General features: G+C 33.6%; 2 protein-coding genes and 1 pseudogene across 2 annotated transcripts; all 3 read left to right on the top strand.

The window, feature by feature from the left end:
• The first annotated feature begins 1,709 nt into the window (after positions 1 to 1,709).
• On the top strand, positions 1,710 to 9,926 carry LOC131595847 (uncharacterized). Its single transcript, XM_058868348.1, has 13 exons — positions 1,710 to 2,110; positions 2,291 to 2,440; positions 2,593 to 2,763; positions 2,899 to 3,042; positions 3,528 to 3,633; positions 3,752 to 3,900; positions 4,063 to 4,188; positions 5,054 to 5,197; positions 5,723 to 5,810; positions 6,507 to 6,880; positions 8,108 to 8,428; positions 9,306 to 9,536; positions 9,692 to 9,926. Exons 1-13 carry the CDS (start codon positions 1,904 to 1,906, stop codon positions 9,824 to 9,826), a joined length of 2,346 nt encoding a protein of 781 aa, XP_058724331.1. The 5' UTR covers positions 1,710 to 1,903; the 3' UTR covers positions 9,827 to 9,926.
• Positions 9,927 to 11,711: 1,785 nt separating this feature from the next.
• LOC131600225 (peroxynitrite isomerase Rv2717c-like) lies at positions 11,712 to 13,776 on the top strand. The gene is made up of 4 exons (XM_058872416.1): positions 11,712 to 11,934; positions 12,086 to 12,226; positions 13,201 to 13,269; positions 13,410 to 13,776. The coding sequence occupies exons 1-4, from the start codon at positions 11,758 to 11,760 to the stop codon at positions 13,527 to 13,529; spliced, it is 507 nt and encodes a 168-aa protein (XP_058728399.1). The 5' UTR covers positions 11,712 to 11,757; the 3' UTR covers positions 13,530 to 13,776.
• Positions 13,777 to 18,557: 4,781 nt separating this feature from the next.
• Positions 18,558 to 22,363, top strand: LOC131595846 (uncharacterized; annotated as a pseudogene).
• The last annotated feature ends 1,204 nt before the right edge of the window (positions 22,364 to 23,567 follow it).

The raw sequence follows: 23,567 nt of genomic DNA, 5'->3' as shown, positions 1-23,567 counted from the left end.
TCACTATTTATATCACTGGTCACGATAAAATTTGATCACATTATTCATTACACTATTGAAAATGGTCCAATATCCGAAGAACCTCTTAATTTAAACTATCGAGTAATGATATTCTTACACTAATGTTATACACCAATACTTACACCAAACACTGTTCACCGTATTTATACGGTGAACAATGTTTTTAAAAATAAAATAATATTTTTTTATTTTTTATTTTTTATTTTTTATTTTTAAAATTACGGACGACAATTTTCATATACGGACATGCATTAACCAACTTCATTACTGCATTAACCAAGTTTTTACATTGCATTAACCAAGTTTGATGACTGCTAAAAATTATCTTTAATATCTGGATGTTGCATTAACCAACTTCATTACTGCATTAACCAAGTTTTTACTCTGCATTAACCAAATTTGATGACTACTGTAAAATACTATTCATGGGTGTAAAAATAACATTACTCAAATTTGGTTAATGCATTGTAAAAACTTGGTTAATGCAGTAATGAAGTTGGTTAATGCAACATCTAACTATTAAAAATAATTTTTAGCAGCCACCAAACTTGGTTAATGCTGTGTAAAAATTTGGTTAATACAGTAATGAAGTTGGTTAATGTAACATTTAAGTATTTAAAATTAATTTTTAGCAGTCATCAGACTTGGTTAATGCAGTGTAAAAACTTGGTTAATGCAGTAATAAAGTTGGTTAATGAACGTCCGTACATGAATAATATCGTATGTAATTTTAAAAATAAAAAATATTTTTTATGAATATTATTTTTATTTTAAAAAACATTATTCACCGTATAAATACGGTGAACAATGTTTAGTGTAAATATTAGTGTATAATATGAGTGTAAGAATAACATTACTCTAATCTTAATTATTTTGTCAGTATACTCTTTAATGCCTTGGTGGTTTTTATTGAATCCCAAAGCCCCTTATTAGAGTCTTTAGAAATAAAAAGGAACAATGAACCAAACTACTATCGAGTGAAAAAGTTTTATTATAATGCTTTAGTTTTGTGAATAGTTAATTTTTGTTGTTTGAGTTTGTTTTGAGGTGACTTTGAATTTAGTTGATTGTTGTGTTATATTTTGTGTGGGAGTTGTTGTTATGAATATTCATTGATGTTTTTAATTATTTAAAAATTTTGTGTGGGAGTTGTTGTTATGAATATTCATTGATGTTTTTAATTATTTAAAAATTAGCATCGTTAAATTATATCAGTTGATAATTACATATAAAATTAGATGTAAAAGCGAGAAGCAAGAATGCAAAGTCATAAGATTCCATCTATTCAAAACTAAAGACGTAGAATGAACATTAAAACTTACTGATGTGTTGTTACTTGTAAATGCTACTAGAGAATTCAATATGATATATTAGTAACAATAAAAGAAATAAAAGTTCTATTAAAAGAAGAATAAAAAACAAAAGTGAGTTACAGACCAACACAAAAAACGTGTGCCCATGTTGGCATGCCAATTATGGGTACACAATCACCTAACAAACATGTTGTACTCTTTAGTCTTTGGGCGTTGAAAAGAGTTTCAACTTAATAGTTCTCTGCAAAGAAAAATAGTATCCAAAATTATAAAGTGTGCAAGAATTTATTTATGGGATTGTAAAAAAATATTTATTTATTTATTAGAAGATATTACGTGAGTCATATATAAACAAGTAAAATTAAAATTATCATGGACAAGTAGCTATTCCTGGCTGAAAGTGAAGCACCATTACACACTTTCAGTACTTCACCTTGTCACCGTTCAGACCACAAACAACTACTTCATCTCTTCTTTACATCTACCACTCCTTCAATTCTCTCTCTACAACTAAACAAAATCTCTCTCTAAAAGAAGAAGACAAAGAAGAGAGCAGAGAGAATTCCGCCATGGATACGGCATCGCAGCTCGTCTACCGTGGAATCGATCCCTTACTTCGTTCCTCTCATTCACGCCGTCACAAAAACCTCTCTCTCCGTCGCCGTTCAAACCGTGTCTCTGCTGTCGCCACCGATCCTAAACCTGCTCCGGTCACAACCGTCAACGGTTCATCTTCAAAGTCTCCACCTACCAAACCTGTCAACGGTGTCTCCTCGGTAACTAACTAACTAACTAACTAACTAACTAACTAACTAACTCTTCTGCTCCTATTTTGCCTAATTCACTTTTCGCAATTTTTTTTCTTTGTTTAATAAGCTGAATTCTCTATGGAATTCGATTGGTTTTGTTTAATTGTTGGAAATGAAATGAAATGTAATCTCGTGTGGATTTTTTAGAGAATTGGTGATGTTTCGAAGGAGATTAAGAGAGTAAGGGCGCAAATGGAAGAAGACGAACAGTTGGCGAGTCTCATGAGAGGTCTCCGAGGTCAGAATCTTTCAGATTCCCTCTTTGCGGAAGATGATGTTCAGCTACGTCTTGTGGAGGTATTCATGAAGAACATTCATTACTCATTACAATCGAGCTAGTGAGCTACTTTTTTTGTGTCGAATATATGTTATTTGTTATGGTTGGTGATTTCAAATGAAAAGATACTGGTTAGGATTATAATTTTGTTCAGTAATTTTCACCTGTGTAGGTAGATGAGAGTAGTGAGTTTTTACCATTGGTGTATGAACCAGCTAGCATTACTGCATATTGGGGAAAACGTCCTCGTTCCGTTGCAACTCGAATTGTACAGTTATTATCTGTTGCTGGAGGTTTTCTTTCACGTGTTGCCTGGGATGTGATTAACAAAAAGGTTAAAGAGGTAATTCTTCTTTGTCCAGATAGACCGAGCAGCTTGCCTGCATTTGTAAACACAATTTTATAAGTTTCAAGACTTCAGAAATATTTTCCTACCTATTGCATTATGGTTATTCATTTGTGCTCTTTGCATAACCAGAATGAAGTTGCTAGGGCCATTGAAATACGTGAAATTGTGACATCTTTGGGTCCAGCATACATCAAACTCGGGCAAGCATTGAGCATTCGACCTGATATACTGTCACCTGCAGCAATGACGGAGCTACAGAAGCTCTGTGATAAAGTAAAATTTGCTGCTCTTTTACCCATTCATAGCATGCTCTCTTCTGTATACTCCATTGTTTCCTTTTAAATGAATCTATATTTGTCACACATAAGAAAAATAGTGAGGCAGAGGAAAAAGTTAATAACTTGATATTGGATGGACAAGTTTGATTTATTTTTGAAGTCAATTTGAGCAGCATAGAAGCAAAATATTTTTCCTTCATATCAGAAAAGTAAAACATAGTTGACTGGCTGTATATTTAATATTTTATGCTCTAATTTTCGAAACAACTTTCTGCAGCGACTTCTCTTTCTTAAGCTCATTTAGCTAGATAGAACTATTGATCCCTACTTACAGAATTGTAGTATGATGTTTTGGTAAACACCGAAAAATTATTAGCAATTGAACAATTACATTTTCATTTCTGATAATGTAAGCTCATTCTTTTGCTGAGGTTCCTTTGTTTTTGCTGGGGGTGTGGGGGGATTCCATAAAATGTGAAGGTTCCTTCATTTGCAGATGATGTGGCTATGGCTCTAATTGAAGAGGAGCTTGGTCAGCCATGGCAAAATTTCTATTCTGAATTATCACCCTCTCCCATTGCTGCTGGTAGCTCTCCATACCATATATATTACATTCCTACTAGAAAAGAAATCTATAGTCTCTCATTGCTGGTTTTTGAGTTAACTAATCAACAAGTATTTGTATTTTGGTTAAAACTATGCAGCATCTCTCGGACAGGTATATAAGGGCCGCCTCAAGGAAAATGGGGATTTGGTTGCTGTTAAAGTACAAAGACCTTTTGTTCTAGAGACTGTTACCATTGATTTATTCATCATCAGGAACCTTGGTTTGGCTCTTCGAAAGTTTCCTCAGGCAAGTTAAATTCTTGTGAGCATAGACTTTTAGTCATGTATGTATATTTGATTAATTATTCGGGCTTCGTAGTAGTAATATTGGTGATTTAATAATTCTAAGTCAATTGCTCATCATACTTATTCTCCTCTCAACCCAACTGCTTTTTACCTAATTTTTTAGATCTCCATTGATGTGGTTGGGTTGGTTGACGAGTGGGCTGCTCGATTTTTTGAGGAGTTAGACTATGTGAATGAAGGTGAAAATGGAAACCGTTTCGCCGAAATGATGAAGAAAGATCTGCCACAGGTGAGTGCAAAAATTTCTTATTTCTTATGAATGGAAGAAACAAACCCACTCTGTTTTATGTCTGTATTTAGTATTTACATCAAGCAGAAATTCTTGACAGAATCGAGCTGGAACAATCTGTTCCTCCTGAGTACCTAGGGAGAGAAAGAATGATAACATACTCTATCTAGGATTCAAGAGCTTGGTCTCTTTCCTCAACATATGAATAAGCTTCTTTCTATGTATTTATAAGTTATAACATCCTAATCAATTAATTGCTCTAACAGCTTACATGACCTGCTCTCAACTGACAAAGCCTGACTAACATGGATGATCCATTTGCTTTCTTGGCCCATGTTTTAAACCTTCCAAATTGAAGGTTGGGTTACTGGATACTAACAAATACCCACTGATCGCGTGGCACACGCTTTAATTGACATGTTTTTATTTGATGTAATAATAACTAAAATAAAAGAAACAGGGTTAAGTTTTTACATAATTGGATCATATTCATATTGCTATTTATGAGAACTTCATATGTACTAATCCCTAAGGACCTAATTGCATGTGCCTTACTGGTGATATGATGAGACTGTCTATGAGAATATTAGGCTAGAATTTCGTTCATTGGAGTTATAAATTAGTTGCGACTAATTGATGTTTAGCTATAAATGATTGTATATATGGTACACCTTTTCGTCCCTATATATATATGCAAATAATGTATGATAATAGTTGAAGAAAATCATTCATTTAAAATCTGTCTGTATAACACTCGTTAAATTGTTGTTTAATGCTAATTATCTTTGAGAGCTGTACCATTATAGGAATTATAAAAATGCTTATGAGAGGAATTTGCTTGCATCTTATCACAAATCAATTTCAGGTTGTAATACCAAGGACTTACAGCAAGTATACATCAAGGAGGGTTCTTACGACAGAATGGATTGACGGAGAGAAGCTTTCACAGAGCAAAGAAAGCAACGTCGGAGAATTGGTTAATGTTGGAGTCATCTGCTACCTAAAACAGGTGATTCATTATTTTAATGCTTTCACTAGGACCAGTGAGCTTTAAGCTAGTTTTTTTTCTTCAAATACTGTTATTTTGTTTTATACAGTTAAGGGCTTTTATCTATTTTCATTACATGCTTTCATTGAAAAATACAAAATGCTTTCATTGAGTATTATATGGACTGTAACAATCAGCTAAATCATGGTTTGGTAGATTCAGTTAAGGTTATACAAAGTCAAGGAGATCACACTTAGTTCATTAAATACACATCTTAAGAGGGAGTGAGATAATTGCTAGTGTATATGAGTGACATCAATTAGACTGGTAATAATAGGAAGGAGAGCATTTTTAGGTCCCTAAACTGTTAAATAAATTGTATTTGGGTCCATAAACTCAGACCTATTTACAAATTATTTAAAAATCCAGGGATTGATTAAAAAATATAGTTCAAAGATCTAATAAATCGTTTTGAGAAATTCAGAGACTCGATTACAATTTTTTTAGTTCAGTGACCATTTTAAAATTATTTTCATTTTATTTCAGCTGCTTGATACTGGATTTTTTCATGCTGATCCACACCCAGGGAATATGATCCGTACTCCTGATGGAAAACTAGCGATACTTGACTTTGGTAGGTACTAAGTAGTCGAACATTGTAATTTATATTTGCAAGTGAAAATTTCCCTGTTTGCTTCAAATGTGATCATTAGGGACATACATTTTTCATTTTTGTTGCTTTACTTTCCTCATTATGACATTATGAAATTCTCTGCTCTCTAGTGTTTGGTTTACTGTCCTGAACTTGATAATGTCTGTTGGAAAATGAACTATTTTAGAACAAATATGATTATTTTCTTCATATATCAATATATAATTACAGTGGCCTATTTTAGAAAAGATGAATTATGATTTTTTGAAACCATTTTAATTGTTTATCTACATACTGTACAATATAAAAAAATTGCTTTCAATAGATAATGGTGAGCATTAATCCAAGTTGTGGTTAGCCTATAACAATTTATTTTATTGTAAAGGGAATTTTCAGTTTTCTTTTAACTTTATTCTTTTTCTCCCTGTATATGAATAGAAGGCCATATCACAGTTGGAATGTTTTTTCTTAGCTTTTGCATAATGATTCTTTAAACTTTAAGATAAAAAGTGCTTAGTTTTTCTTGCAATTATGGCTAAATATTGTTCTTCAAAATGTTGCTTTTGTCTCTATCAACTTTATTGCTTTTTACGAGATGTTACTGATGTTTAGGTGCTTTTACTCCACTATCCTAATCATTGTAATATATGATGGAAATCTATCTTTGTTTCCACCCAGGGCTTGTTACAAAATTGACTGACGATCAAAAGTATGGAATGATTGAAGCAATTGCTCATCTCATCCACCGAGATTATACAGCTATAGTGAAAGACTTTGTTAAACTCGGTTTCATTCCAGATGGAGTCAATTTAGAGCCTATCTTGCCAGTGCTTGCCAAAGTCTTTGACCAGGCTTTAGAAGGTGGAGGGGCAAAAAACATAAATTTTCAAGATCTAGCGTCAGATTTAGCTCAAATTACCTTTGATTACCCTTTTAGGATACCCCCATACTTTGCTCTTATAATCAGAGCTATCGGGGTTCTTGAAGGGATAGCTCTAGTTGGAAATCCTGATTTTGCCATTGTTGACGAAGCCTATCCATATATTGCGCAGGTATAAAAGTCTCTTGCATAATTTATTTTTTGCCATCTGTCATTGTCAAGATGTTGGCTTATATTTTTAACTTTTGGGCACAAGTCCATATTGATTTCTCCAAGTTGTACTTGAAGGAAAATTGGTTTTGAATTTGATTAGCACGAGTTGCATGAAAGGAATACACAGCAAGATTTTGTTGGGCTGTCATAGTTAGTTTACCATGTCACACATCAAAAATGAAGCCAAAGACATTTGTATTGGAATGAAATTTTTTGGTTAGTATCGGTAAATATCTTGGGTCCGTAACAAAAAACGATGGAGAAATAAAAGATGATGTAAACAATTCAAGCTGAGTAATTGAAATGGAGGAGGGTCTAGGGGATTTATGTGACACAAAGGTACCGCTCAAGTTGAAAGGAAAATTTTATCGAGTGCGGTAAGATCTGCAATGATATATGAGACAAAATTTTGGCGGTTAAGAATCAACACGAGAATAAAGTAATTGTAGTATAGATGAGGATGTTGCATTGGATGTGTTGTAAGTCTAGACGGGATAAGATTAGAAATGACAATATTAGACAGAGTGTTGGGGTTGCAGTTGCACCTATAGTATTAAAGATGGTGGAAAATAGACTTGTGGTAAGGAGACCTATAGGTTATGTGGTAAGGAGAGTAGAACAGTTAGAGGGGAGTCAAACAAATAGAGGTAGAAGAAGACATGAAAAAAATATAAGAGAAGTTATTAAGAAAGATCTCGAGATTAACGAGTTGGATAGAAACATTATCCTGGATAGAACTTTATGACAAGATTTGATCCATGCCAGCCCCACTGGCCCCACTTAGTTGGATAAGACTTGGTTGTTGTTGTAGTATCTGAAAATAAAATGGGGACATTGATGAAATTGGAAGCCTTCGAGGTTTAGAGGAGCAATATGAGGTAGAAATAACTATTTTAGACAGCATGTACGGGAGAAATTATAACTTGTGAATTTGGATACAATTAGTCTTGTACTTTTATTTTTGTGGAGTCGACCAAATTCTTCATCGGAAAATTTTCACCATCATCCGTGACAAGTTATAAATTATTTACACTATCACAATGATGCATTTTGATGGTCCGATTAATAACTTCGAACACTGAACTGGTGTGATTTTGCATTACCACACTGGTAATTGACCTATGTAGTCTGTTTAGATTCTTCTTCTGAGTATAACTAAATTGATGCAAATCACATTAATTGATAGAGGCTTCTGACGGATGAATCCCCTCGGCTAAGGAGTGCTCTACGTTACACTATATATGGGAAATCTGGAGTTTTTGATGCTGAAAGATTTATCGATGTCATGCAAGCCTTCGAGAATTTTATTACGGCTGCCAAAAGTGGAGGTGGAGAGGATCTGAAAGGGGATATGGCTGAGCTTGGGATCGCTACTAACAGGTCAGAATATCTCTTGCCAGGAATCCAGTCTGTGATACCTCAACAGCAGCCAGTGGAAACAAGGGCAGCCCTAGCATTTTTGCTGTCTGATAAGGGAAATTTTTTCCGAGAATTTCTATTGGACGAGGTACTTTCTAGAAACCCTACGAAGATTTTATATTATGTTTATTGTCAATATTGTTAAATGTAACTCCCTACCTTATTTAATTTGAATGTCTATCTAGATGCCAAGTAACTTAGATATTATACTCTTTCCATATGAAAGAACACAAATTTCCCTCCTCGATTTATTTCATTTTATTGTTTGATTAACGGATCCATGAGCTGCTATAAAAGCATGACTGTTGAAGTTTTTAAGTTTCGCCTATGAGCATGTTTGTATACATTAACCACAGAAAAAGTGATGCGTAAATTGATTATGCAAATGCATTGATTGTGTAAATATTTTAAAAATGTCTGTAAATTTTATACTAGCTTAGTTAAATCTCATAACAAGCATTGTTGTTTATACACGAATTTGATTTAAGAAAAATTTGCTAAGGTACCATGTTACTCCTGGGATTACTTATGTTGTACTTGAATGTATCTTGTAGTAAAATTGTACATGGAGGCATTACTTTTGCCAAAACTTGTGGTACCCTGTTATTTCTGGGGTTACTTATTTTTGGAGTATGTTGCTTTTATTAGTTTTTCTTCTTTTATTTTGGTGAAATTATCTGAAAAGGCTTTTGTATGCCGTTCTACCTATTGTGCAAAAGTTATTTTTTGGCATGAGGCAGTAGTCTTCTTAAACTGTTGTTGATAGCACTATTGAACATATATAGTCTTTTCGAGTAGTCTTATATTGTCAATGCGCTACTTCCTGTTGTAATGAGTTAGCACTGTTGCCATAGATTTGTTGTGTTAAAGTTTATTATGAATGAATGTTGGTTCCTCATTGCTATGCATATATTGATGTATGGAGAGTTATAATCATTTGACTCATTATTTCTGGTGGAAAACAGATTGTTAAGGGCATTGATGCAGTAACTAGGGAACAACTGGTAAAAATAATGTCCTTACTAGGAGTTCAGAATGCAATCCCTATTTTCAATATGGTACCTACAATTGGACGCTTTAAGCCCGCAGCTCTTCTACCCACCATAACTGAAGAGGATAAGGTTATACTAAACAATGTCCAGAGAGTCCTGGAGTTCTTGACTGCAGGAAGTTCTCTGTCAAGCACAACTAGTCAGGTAATGAAAATTTTACTGCAGAAAATAATGTGTACACTTTTGGGTTGGTTAAGTATTTTTTGTGCAACAAATAAGTGCATGCTTATTTATTAATTTACTTTAGCTTAATAATATTCAACACACTTATTTATCTATTTGTTTACGGGTCGCCTTAGGCACTCAATGTTCCTCAGATTATCCAAGAACTTCTGCCAGTGTTGCCGGGTATCTCTACTAAAGTGCTTCCTGATGTTTTTAGCAGATTATCTTCTCGGGTATTCGCGCGATTAATACGTGATGCATTTTTGTAAAAAAAATTATATCTACCTACAATTGTGTATACTTGAAAGAATGGACAAAACCACAATACCAGTATATATAATATAAATATAACCAATTTACTCTTGTTCATTGTTGCTGGAAAAACTCTGAACCGTGCCTTTTGGAAGAATCTCATTTTACAAACCAAGTCAATCATGCTAGCTATTATTCCTTATGTTATTTAAACAAAATTGTTTTTTATTTTAGTATTGATTGTTGTACATAAGGAAGGTAAAAGCATCCAACATTGGAAGTTACTCGGTCAGTGATCTAGTGTAGGATTTGTCTTCTTATGTTCAGTATATCAAGTGGTTACACTATTTTCATTTTCTAGGTACCAGTTTTTGCAGATGTAAGAACATGTTAAGCTTTTTCAGATGTAAGAACATGCTAAGTTTTTGCAGATGTAAGAACATGTTAACAAAATTGTATACTTGTGTGGAAAAGACACAAACACAGCTAGCATCTCAAACTGAATTCTTTTTCCTAAAGAACTAGAAACCTTGACTCTAATAAAAAAATTGAATTGTGTTATTTTGAACACCAAAATTTCGACACTGTATTTGACACCGTATATCAACTGGATACTATTATCTCCATCTTTCTTACTGTATTTGACACCGTATATCAACTGTATACTATTATCTCCATCTTTCTTACTTTTTGACATCGTATATCAACTGTATGCTATTATTTCTATTCCACTCATATAGATTATAGATCTTTCTATTATCTTATCTTCTTATCACTTCTGAATTCATGTTTCTCTTATTTATATTAATATGACCGCCTCATATTGCTCACAACTTATTATTATCCATTAAACCTCATTCTTGGGATTTTTAGTCTTTTAGGTCAAATTACCATCGCGAGACAATCACTTATCTATAGGCAGTAGTCTCATCTTATTGGATGTATTATGAACTTTGCCTCTAGCTAGTTCTTTCGTCAAATGATCTATTAAGTTTTTATTATTGCGTACATGATCAACTCTTATATCTCATTTAGAAATACACTCTCCAATAATATCGTATTTTTTTTTTCTTATTTGTCGTCTCTTACAATTATACTTGGTTCTCAATTTTTTCAATAGTCATTGTACTATCACAATTGATCAATACAGTTGACATATGTTTTTTTCACAAAGAAATCTCACCTAGCAATCATTTTAACCAATTTGTTTTTTAATTAGCAGTCATTGATGTTGTCATTTTAGAGTTCAAGCAGTTTTTCAGTCAAAATAATCATATTTTTTTTAGATCTTCTCTGCATAGTGAGATTGATCCAAAGATATTAGTTTTTTGGATAATGATTTTGATTCCTAGAAAGACATTGATTTTTTTGAGGTCTTTCATTTCAAAAAGTGGTTGCGCACCATTTATTTTGCGACATTCACATCCTAAATGTTTGATCCAAATATGTATGAGAATGAAAATGCTATTTTCAAATTTATAATAAACATAGTTATCACTTTTATTTACTTTGAATTCATTTTTTCATGTGTTTGTTTCACAGCTTGATTTATACTATAGAGACTTGTGGAACTTACTTTCAAGTTGATGATCATAAAATTTTTACTTCTAAATCACAATCTAAGAAAATGGTTTTAACACCCATTTATATACCAAGTTAAAAATATCATCAATTAAAATCAGTACCTAATAGTATAATTCTAGTAACCGGAAAAGAAAAAAAAAACGAAGAAATTTATGTATTTTTTTCATAAAACCAAAAAAAAAAAAAAAACGCAACAAGAAACAACGGCAAACTCAAAGAACACTTTGTTGTTTTCTATGCACATTTATCTTTTTGATAAAAAAAGAAAAAAAAAACTATTATTTTAAAATATATATTACATAGTATTTATTTATTTTGTGATACTCTCATACACATTTTTACAAAGATAAAAATAAAATAAAAAATGGACACGAACATTGACTCTCCGGCACCGGAATCTTCGTCGCCGGTATATCACCCATCAGTGGCACCACTCTCTTATCTTCTCGGAACATGGAGAGGACAAGGAGAAGGAGGCTACCCCACCATCAATTCCTTCTCCTATGGTGAAGAACTTCACTTCTATCATCCACCTAACAAGGTTTTCCTTTCTCTCTTTCTTTATAAATCTCATTTGGGTCTCTCAAAGTTTTGTTTTTTTATTAATGGGTAGGTTTTGATTCTTAACTTTTTTCTTTCTTTCTGTGTTTGTGTGTTGTGTGTAATGTATTGATTGTGTGATATGGGTGTAGCCTGTGATAGGGTACAGTCAGAAGACATGGAAACTCAGTTCTGGAGAGCCTATGCATTCTGAGAGTGGATACTGGCGTCCTAAACCTAATGGAACCATTGAAGTTGTCATTGCTCAAAGCAATGGCCTTGTTGAAGTTCAGGTACTTGTTTTCAATTTTGTTCTGTTTCAAGGATACACGGCTTTTGACTATTTTGATTCATATTTGTTTTTTATCTATATTATGTATGCTATGCTGCCGTTTTAGAAGAGAAAAAGTAAGAGTAGCATAGATGAGGATGTTGAGGTGGATGTGTGGTAAGATTTTACGTGATAAAATTAAAAATGAAAATATTAGAAAGAGTGTTAGGGTAGCGTTAATAATAGAGAAGATGGTGGAAAATAGACTTAGGTGATTTGAGCATGTAGAGAGCCGTCTGGTAGATTCTATAGTCAGGATAGTAGACCAGATGGTGAGAAGGCAAACAATTCAAAAAAGAGGAAGACCCGTAAAGACTATACGAGGAGTTATTAAGAAAGATCTCAAGATTAATGATTTGGCTAAAAGCATAGAACGTTATGATGAAAGTTGATCCATGTAGCCGACCCCATCTAATAGGATGAGGCTTAGTTGTTGTATTCTGTATGGTATGCTAGAAATTATGGATTTCATTTGAAGGCTGGCTAAATTGTAAGACTCTATCAACCAATATTTTAAAATTGTCTACGCAATTGCAAAATGTTAATCAGGTTCGTCTCTGGTGATATTTGCAGTGACTATAATGATATTAGGATGATAATCTGAGGGATAAATTTGATGTTAACTAAATAACGTAATTAATGTTTTGCAATTTCAAGAATCATTTTGAAATATTGATTATGTGAGGGACTAGGTTGATTACTTCCTACAATTGCAGTGACCAATAAGAGTATTTACTCATCATGATTGATGTATAAGTTATTTAATGGATTACTTACAGATTAGTTTTGAGTTTGACATAAAATTCCTGCTTACTTGATTGTTTATAGGTCCAAATGAATGTTTTTACTTTCTGTTTTTATTTTGTAATTTCCTTCGCCTGTCATTTTTTGCTCCTGACACGCACGCCTCTGGTATTTTTTGCTATCAAATTCCAGAAAGGGACATATAGCATAGAAGAGAAAGTGATACAGCTTCAGAGCGAACTTGTGGGGAATGCTTCCAAGGTGATTTAACATGATAGTCTTTCACAAATGCAACAATACCAATGCTAAAAAGAGAAAGTCGTGGTTGAAATGAATCAATCAATAATTTATTCAGTTTTTTTTATTGTTTAGACTTAAAATGCTGTATGCATTCGATACAGGTTACAGGGATTCAAAGATGTTTTCGACTAGTTGAAGGGAATCTTTGTTATGAGGTTGAGATGGCTACCAATACAGTTACTCTTCAGCCACACTTGAAAGCAACATTGAAGAAACTCTAAAGCAAATGGTGTACATGGCTTGAATTGAAATTTCTTAGGCTGAATCTTCTGAGTAAAATTTCCTAGTTTGAATATACTATATGAGTAAAATTTCATATTATGATCAAGTGAAATGTGTTTATATATTGCTTACTATCATTACATTGTAACACATATTGATCTTGCCTCTTGTATTCTGTTTCTCTTTTAAAACTTACTTTGGTTACTTCAAATGCTGATAGAAGCTTGTGTCCAACCACTTGTGATTATGGTGACACCAAATCATATACATATGACCATTGCAATCTAGCCTGTCACAATGTTGTCCTAACTGGTGAACACCTTGAATATTGTATCAACAAATCTATTTCCATTTGGAGATTGTTGATTACATCTCGTGTCTTGCTCACACTCCGGCAAAAATATTCAAAATATTTCTACAACAAATGTTAAATTTTTTTGGCTTAATTATAACTTTGATCCTCCTATTTTGTCTTTCTTTCGATTTTAGTCCCCTCATTTTTAAAATCACGATTTTGGTCCCCCTCTTGAGTTTTCTGTTGAATAAGAAGCAAAATTAGGGACTAATTTTGCAGAAAAAAGCAAAATAGGGGGACGAAAATTATACAGAATACTTAAAATGGAGACTAAAATAGTGGTTTTTAAAATAGAGGATCAAAATCAAGAAAAAGATAAAATAGGGGGACTAAAGTTGCAGTTAAGCCAAAAAAATTTATTTTAGAATTTGGATTAATATATTTCAGATATTAAAATTTGGACCCGCCTCAACACACCACACATATGTCCAATATCGAAACCACGCAAAAATACATTAAAAAAAATAGGATTTCAATGTCTGAATTTTCTACGCAGATTGAAATTCATACGCATTTGTTTAAGTATTCGCGGCAAGACTCCCTCTCCTTTTCTTTTATCATTTCAGAGTAGTTAACAAAACAAAGTTTGTGAGCATACTCCTGTTTCAACATTTTTCAAACTTTCTCACAATTTCTACTTCATAATTCACAATATCCCCATCATTCACAAACTGATTTGGACATTGAAATACTAAAATTATAGGTTCACCTAGTACAACTGCACTACAATAGCTTATACCACTACATCAAGAACCTGCACCAACAATCCTGGTTCTGGTTCTGGAACACACCTCATTAGCCACACCAACCTTTAGAAACAAGAAATATGTCCAACCTACTAGTCACTCTCTTATTAGGTTAGAACCATGTAAACTTCCTCCATTATAGTGGAAAATCCAACAACTTCATCCGAGCAATAAACTTTAGGAATTAACACTTTCAACATCCCTCACCACATCTAAAGGTCCTATAACACCAACCCTTTTGGCTATTGGTCACACTAAAATAAAGTCTCCCATAACTCGTCACACCTCACCTTTAGGGTAAATCTACTCTAAACCAGATCAACCCACAAAACTTTCATCTCGGTTAGGCTACAACTAGAATAAACATGAATCGTATAACAAACACACTGGGTGACACTCCAACCAATATAAACTCTAAGGAAACCCGACATAAACCACATAGAAAGTAGACTTCGTAACACTTCAACTAGTAAAAATCTTAAGAAACTCGCACCGAAGAAAGAGAAAATAGAAGACTCCTTCAATCTATATTAGATAGACAAAAGTAAACCACTACTCCTAACAATAAGGGTAAAACTCCAATTACACAACTCATTACCCCAAAAACAGTGCACCAAAAAGATAAATGTTGGATTAAGTATGAGAGTTAAATAGTTTAGAGGGGATGAGTGGTTTGTGTGTTTTGAATAGATCTTCTCCTATAATCATTTTCAAAAAAGGTTTTAAAAAGTTAAAGGTTTAGAAAATGTGTGGGAGCGGAAGTTTAAAAGGGTTTTACAAATGATAATTACACAATTGAGTATGCGTGTATAAATGAATACAATAATGATAAACAAATGACTAATCAAACTACTGACAAGATGACAATTAATCCAACTTGGCCTAGACAAGATGTTTCTACAAAATTCGATTAATTAATAAAAATTTCATTTTTTTATTCCATCCATGTGTTTAGTTGGTGGATAAAGAAACATCACAATTTTGTCATTGTGTTAATCTTTTAGAGAGTTAATTTGAAGTTATCAAGTTAAAAATTGAAACATATCTATTCACTACATTTTTAAAGAAATAGACTCTTGCGTCGACATTATTGTGAAGCTAGAAGCTAATCACATGAAATTTTTTGTGATGGTGCATGAACAATTAAAGTTAAAGTTGTTATCAAAGATGTTGCAGAGATGTTCTTTAATAGAATGTAATGTTTTTTTTTTTCTCATGAAAAAAAATGTTGAATACAGATTTATATATTATTAAAGAGTAGAACAAAAAAACATTTCCACTTATATTTATTGAATCCTACATAGTTATTTACCGTAGGAAAATAGTAAAGAAGGCACCTACTTTTGTGGATCACATGCATATCTTACCCTTTTCCATTTCATCATTTCTATCAAATGGACCCTTCCTTCTCTGCTCACTTTTCCTCTGCCTTCTTCTTATCCAACATCACTTTTTATTCCCACATAAAAGTTCATCGCCAAAAGTTACAAATCCCTTTCCTTTCTTATCATCACATTTCTCCCCTTAATTAGGTAAAACATGTTACTACATATAAAAACTTATTGATCTAAAATTATTTATAGTATCTTTTGGTGAATTTTATTGCTCTTAATTATTTTTATAAGCAAACAAAAATTAAAAGGATTTAATATTTAGCTCGATTTTTTTGTGTGTGTAAATGATCACTTTTTTTCAAGAAATAAACTCTTTAAAAAAAAAAAAATCAAAGTAACCACTTTAAAAAAAATTTGTCGCACTGAAGAGATGTCACTCCGTGTGGCACATGCTTTGATACTAAAGAGGAGGTGTCACACTACATAGCGCATGCACCTTTACCATACCATGCAGTGTGGCGCATGCACTTAAATTTTAAAAGGAGGTTCATTTAATGTGGCTACTCAGTTGTTTTTATAACAACAGAATAACCACACTGAATGACGTCTCCTCTTAAAATTTAAGTGCATGCGCTATGCACTGTGGCACCTCCTATTTAATTTTAATACATGCGCCACATAGTGTGGCGCTTCTTCCGTGTGACGTTTTTTTTTACAAAGTGGTTACATATTTTTTCTTGAAAAAAAATTGTTATTTGAATTTTTTTTTGTGTGACAATTTTTTGTAAATATGTTTTCTTGTTAGTTATTTTAAATATACATTTTTTAAAAACTATATACTTTTAATTCTTATTGAAATATTAAAAAAATGTCTTTTTTAAATAATTAAATAACTGAAAGAATGTTTACATTAATTAAGAACCAAGTTTAAGATAATGATAACTAAAAAATATATTTAATTCAAATAAAAATATATATTTTTTCAAATTTAAAAATTCTATTAATATTAACATTCAAATTTAAATATTCAAGAGTAGTTGGATGAGATTTTTTGACTTAATCACATGTTTTAAATTCAAGTTCAGTCTTGGACAGACAATAATGTTAAATTCTCTTGGGGAGAGTTTTGTCACCCATTGTAGCGGTCCTCCTCGACTTGAAAGATTAATTTCTGCAGTTGTTCATATAATATTCAAATTTAATGTATTCAAAAGATTGAAAGTTATTCAACAATATTTAGAAAGGAGTAGAATAATATGAAGTAGAATGGAGCGTACTAGAGTGAAGATTCCATTTTAGAATGGAGTGACTGTTGTCTTCGAAGAATTCTTCGATACAAGATTTCTAGATCATCCAAAACAAATGAGAAACAAAGAGCCATGATTGACAACCTCATTAATTTTCATCCACTATACATGTCATCCTCATAAAAATAAACGTGAGATGAACAATTGAAACGGCTCAAAACTTGCATGATCTTAGGACGATCTCTAAAAGTGTCATGCATCGCATTTATAACAAGAGACATCTGTTGAAGTGTGATGAATAACCCGCGCACACAATTGGTAGGTACTTTCCTGATAATTTTCACAATCACAAATGTCTTTTCTAATTACTAAAAAAATAAATTTAATTGAAATAAAAAAGATAATATTCTTTTTCAAATTTGAAGGCTTAGAATATTATATATGACTTAGAAAATCCTTCCACAAGGTCTTATAGACGCACACGACATGATTTTGTAGACCTTGACTCACTCCACCATCATGATATTCTTTTCTTTTCATCTCAATTTCATTTTAAACTCCCTATTACCCCTTTGAATTCTTTATATCCATTTTTAGATATACCTTTTACAACATAAACAACTTTCTCTCTCTTTTCCTTTCTTTGTACCCTCTCTCTCTCTCTCTCTCTCTCTCTCTCTCTCTCTCTCTCTCTCTCTCTCTCTCTCTCTCTCTCTCTCTCTCTCTCTCTCTCTCTCTCTCTCTCTCTCTCTCTCTCTCTCTCTCTCTCTCTCTCCTCTCTCTCTCTCTCTCTCTCTCTCTCCTCTCTCTCTCTCTCTCTCTCTCTATTCCTTTATTCACTATTCTCCCAAACTCTTTACACTTTCTTTCTTGTGTCCTGTGTTTTCTGATTCTGTTTATTTTATATAAACTCATGATTATTTTATTATAGAATTTTTTGATTTGCATGTTCTCTCCATGCTTGTCTGATCTGGATTGGATCACAAGGATCCCTTTTTGTTTCCTACTTCTAACGTTAGTGGTGGGGTTTTATTTCGATTTCTCTTTAATCATTCCAACAAAGGAACAAGGTTAGTAACTTACTATACAATCTTTTTCAATGCTTCATCTTTGACCCCACAACATGCTTTTCTTTCTTTCTTGCTTTTTTCATTCTGATTCTAATTGGGGGTTTTTTCTATTTCTAATGGATATAGGGATAGGGACCATTCTGTTGTGTTGTGTTGTCCAAGGGTTTTCACTTTTCAGTGCTGATTGGATTGTTTGTGCATGTTTGTGGTGCCCCAATTGGGAAAAGTTTTGATTTTTGATGGTACTTGTGTGTATTTGTAATTGTGGTTGTTAGTGTGGGTTGGTGTTTTCTATTCCATTGCATCCATCTATCCCTTGTGCTATTGGGTTATGGCAGGGATTGATGTTGCAAAAGTTTGGTCATAGTCCTGTTCATAAGGCTGTAATTTTGAAGGATTATGGTGAACTTAAGAGGATACTTGGGGGTTTACCTAAGCTGTGTAATGTGGCGGAGATTCGTTCGGAGGCTGTTTCGAATTTAGAGGAGGAGAAGGCGGATGCGATATCGGCTGTGATTGATAGGCGTGATGTGCCGAATCGTGATACTCCTCTTCACTTGGCTGTGAAATTGGGGGACGAAGTGGCGGCGGAAATGCTTATGGTTGTTGGTGCGGATTGGAGTTTGCAGAATGAACAAGGGTGGAGTGCTCTTCAAGAAGCTATTTGCTGTCGGGAGGAGCGTATTGCTAAGATTATAATTAAGCATTATCAGCCTCTGGCTTGGGCGAAATGGTGTAGGAGGTTGCCTCGTTTGGTAGCGACCATGCGAAGGATGAGAGACTTTTATATGGAGATTACATTCAATTTCGAGAGTTCTGTGATTCCTTTCATTTCGAGGATTGCACCTTCGGATACTTACAAGATTTGGAAAAGGGGTGCGAATTTAAGGGCTGACATGACTTTGGCTGGTTTTGACGGTTTTAGAATTCAGAGATCAGATCAAAGTGTTCTTTTTCTTGGTGATGGTTCGGAGGATGGGAAAGTCCAGCCTGGATCACTCTGCATGATCTCACACAAGGAAAAAAGAGGTGCTGAATGCTCTAGATGATGCGGCCTTTGCGGCAAACGACGAAGAGGTTCAGCAAGAAGTGGCTGCAATGTCTAAAACAAATATATTTAGGCCCGGGATTGATGTTACTCAGGCAGTTCTTTTGCCTCAGTTGACTTGGAGGCGGCAGGAGAAAACAGAAATGGTAGGACCTTGGAAAGCAAAGGTGTATGATATGCACAATGTTGTTGTAAGTATAAAATCTAGAGGAGTTCCTGGAGCTATGACGGATGACGAGTTATTCTCGACTTGCAATGGAAATGAAACTGAGAGCGAAGAACTTAATGATATTTTGACTGAAGACGAAAGAAGACAGTTGGAGGATGCTCTTAAGTTGGATTCATCAGAACAGAACAATGATAGCGATGAGGTGGTCATTTCACATCGTCAAAGCTTTAGGGATATTCCTATTGAAGATGCGAGCGGTAGCACTAGTGGAGAAAATAAGCAGGAAAAGAAAGGATGGTTTGGTGGATGGAGAGAAAAAAGGATTCTAAACATGAAATAGCATCGAAAAAGTTTGCACCACCAAGAAATTCTCTTTGCGTAGAAGAAAAGGTTAGCGATTTGTTGGGAGATTCTCCTTCGACAAGTCAGATTAAGCCAGGAAGACATTCCGTTGAGGTAGTTTTGAGGGGTGATGATCAGCGGAGGAAAAAAGAGGCCAAAGCTTCTTCTGCAAATTCTGATAGCAGAAATCGTCACAAGGATGGAAGTCGTGAAAATGAATATAAGAAAGGGTTGAGGCCTATTCTTTGGCTTTCCCCAAACTTTCCATTAAAAATTGAAGAACTCTTGCCATTGCTAGACATTGTTGCAAACAAAGTTAAAGCCATTCGGCGATTAAGAGAACTCCTCACAACAAAACTTCCAATGGGAACTTTTCCTGTTAAGGTCAGTGCTTGCTCATCATCTTCAATTTAATACCTGTTGCTAAAATATGAATATTCTGAGAATATGTCTAGTTATTAAACTCGTACCGTACCTATTTTGTTTTCTTTTATATCGCTTTACAGTATACACTACATTCTTGCTTGTTTACTGTACTTACGCTGTAGCATGCATGCCATGTGGTGGCCTAAGGATGTGTGAAACATGTAGGGGTAAAAGGAGTAAGGGAGAAGATAGGAGTACTGTGGGGAACGGAATAGAAGAGTAGGTGCATCATGCTTGGGATAGATCTGAGTTGACGATAGAATATTTACGTTCAATTCAATCTCAAATTCAAGTCTACAAATAATCAATATTCATTATATAGCAATATTTAACTACCTTCAATTTAATAGTCAAGTAATCCTAAATGATTCAAAAGATAAATCTTATAATCGTGATATTTGTATTTTGTATTTATTTTTGCATTATTCCTGTCTCATTTTCTATTACTTGTGATTATATATAATCCTTTCTTTCAACTTATCAAAAGGGGAATGTTGGAAACATAAAAAACATTTGTTTTCTGAGACTTAGTAATGTTTTACAATTGAATTGCCATGTCAGTGAATGTGAATGTTCATGTATCTTAGGTGTATGTTGGTATTGTTTTGGAACTAATTTTAGAATATACGCAAACTATCTCATTTTGACAAAACCAAAAGTTTTGCATGGATTGAAAAGTTAAGAGCTTACTACATTAGCAACAAATAATTTTGTTGTATCAGTGTCACTTTGATTTAGAAGCAATATCTTTTTGATTTGTTGCTCCCGGCTGTAATGCTGAAATATTGCTAGAGTATCACCTTTCTTTTCCTTGGTTCAGTAGCTTCTTGCTCTGTTACTCATTAAATAAATTTCTAAAGACTTGTACAGCAAATATAGGCTACTCTATTCAATTAATACCACATTGTAGTATATCTTGTAATTTATCAATACATTTTATGTAATTACAGCTACAAATAAATAAATAAAACAATTGAAAGTTAACCTTATTCATGTCCCTAACCAACCGGGGTTGAGTTTGTCTGAACAAAAGTATAGGTATGAGGTTTTGTCAGAAACATTATAATTATGTTTATCTTGCCTTTGTGATTGAATTTTGTTTTCAGCCACCCTTTAGTGACTTTCGAGTTAGGTGCAAGAACATTTTCAATTCAAGAAATTTCTCTAGACTCCTGATTCTTATTTGGTTCTTGGGAATAAGAATTCTCATTTAGTTTCTAGATGGGTTGATGTACTATGCACCGATTAAGAGTTTCATTTGTGCTTTTCTCTGTATGCATTTTTTGCAATCGATAAAAACTGATGTATGTTTATCAAACTCTATTATGTTTATTTGTTGTATTTTTTGCTGCGTTTAAGTAGATTAAAAAACATCAAAGTGTTTACCCTCTTTTGTGACTTTTTATCTCTTATATGTTTTCCCATATCTTTCTTTATAAACGATTTTAAACTCATTGCTCCTGTTTGCGCATTCAGGTTGCAATTCCCGTGGTTCCCACCATTAGAGTATTGGTCACCTTTACAAAATTTGAAGAACTACAGCCATTAGATGAATTTGCCACGCCACCGTCAAGTCCATCTGCGTCCGGCGAAGAGAGCCCTACAGCAACAAATTTACCGGCATCATCTTGGTTTCAGTGGATAAAGGCTCCATACCGCCCTAGTTCATCTGCGGCAGGTTCCAGCAGTAGTAGGATAGAAAATACTCCAGACCCATTTGCAATTCCTCCGGATTATACTTGGGTGACTGCTGAAGAAAAGAAGAAAAAGATGCAAGAAAAGAACAAATCAAAGAAAGGGAAAAGTCATAAACAATGATATTGTGCTGCACCATATGCAAGGAATGAAACATTGCTGGAGTTTTCAAGTTTACACCATGGATTTGTTGACTGTGTTTCAATATATGTATGTGCAAACCAATATAACTCAAGTAATGTTGCAATCACATTGAGCAACTTTCATCATCATGATTAGAGTTTGAATTCATGTGCATTTGATTATTACAATAATTATAACGATTCCCCTTGATTTTATTGATGTTGTAAATATATTGAAGATATTGTTTTCTATGTTTGGGATTTATCTTACTTTTTTTTTACAATAGAATTTATCATAACTTGTTTTATTATCATTTTTTAATTGAATTATTATTATTTTTTAAATTTTTTTCCCTTTCTAATCATTTGAAGTTGGAGCTCTAAATTGTCATTTTTGTTAAATGTGAGAAGCTTTGTTACTAGAAAAATCATTCACTAGAGAAAGCATTAACTTCTAGTGGAATTTCAGTTAAGGCTGGATTTGAAGTCAATGGTTTTTCTAGTGGAATTTGATGTTTCAGTAAGACAACTGTCCTAACATTACTATGATTATGTCTCAATACTTTATTCATCTTAAAGTGGAGTTGAATACTGTAAAGTTTTAGTTTTTAACTATTGTGCATGCGAGTGTGCGTGTGTGTGATCTAGCGATGAAACGCTTGGGTCTTGAGAGTGTGCTCCTCTCAAGGTCTCAGGTTCGAAACCCGTTAGGTACAAATTGCTTATTAAAAAAAAAAAACTATTGTGCATGCGAGTTCTAACGGAGATCTTAGAAATAATAGCTAGCTAAAGCATCAATCTTAATTCTGGACATTCCGATGATCTGGGTCGGGTCTGAATTCGTACTTAACATAGCTCACTCTTGTTTTGAACCATCCGCAAGGTAGGACCAAGTCGGGTCAATTTTAATGGTCCAGATCTGAATTCGTACTTAACATAGCTCACTCTTGTTTTGAACCATCCGCAAGGTAGGACCAAGTCGGGTCAATTTTAATGGTCCGGATCGATCAAACCGGTCTAAGTTTAATATATCTCTTTTTCGATTAATATCTTTTACAGACCATGACAAAGCATTTAAGAAGTGTAAATAGCTATAAATGGAGAGCGCATTTAAGAAGTGTAAATAGTCATAAATGTAGAGCATTTATGAAGTGTAAATAGTCATAAACAGTTGGACTCAGACAAAGAAGTAGGAGACTTAATTCCTCATTAACTGCTCTGATGCGAATAAGGAAACACAAGTCTTAAAGGTCAATCAATGAACTTTAATGATGAGTAAACCAAGACCACGGTAAAAAGGATACGAATAAAAAACACACACTTTTAATTAATGAGCTTTATGGGGGAGCAAACCAAGACCATTATAAAAAGGATACGAGGGGAAAACACACACTTTTTATACCATTCATACTCAGATACATTGTGACTCTGATTGCTTTAACATCGAAAGAGTTATTAAATTAGTGTACTTAATGAGTACATT

This window comes from Vicia villosa, linkage group LG4, assembly GCF_029867415.1.
Source record: "Vicia villosa cultivar HV-30 ecotype Madison, WI linkage group LG4, Vvil1.0, whole genome shotgun sequence".
Classification (NCBI taxonomy): Eukaryota; Viridiplantae; Streptophyta; class Magnoliopsida; order Fabales; family Fabaceae; genus Vicia; species Vicia villosa.
This window is presented reverse-complemented; position numbering and strand designations above follow the sequence as displayed.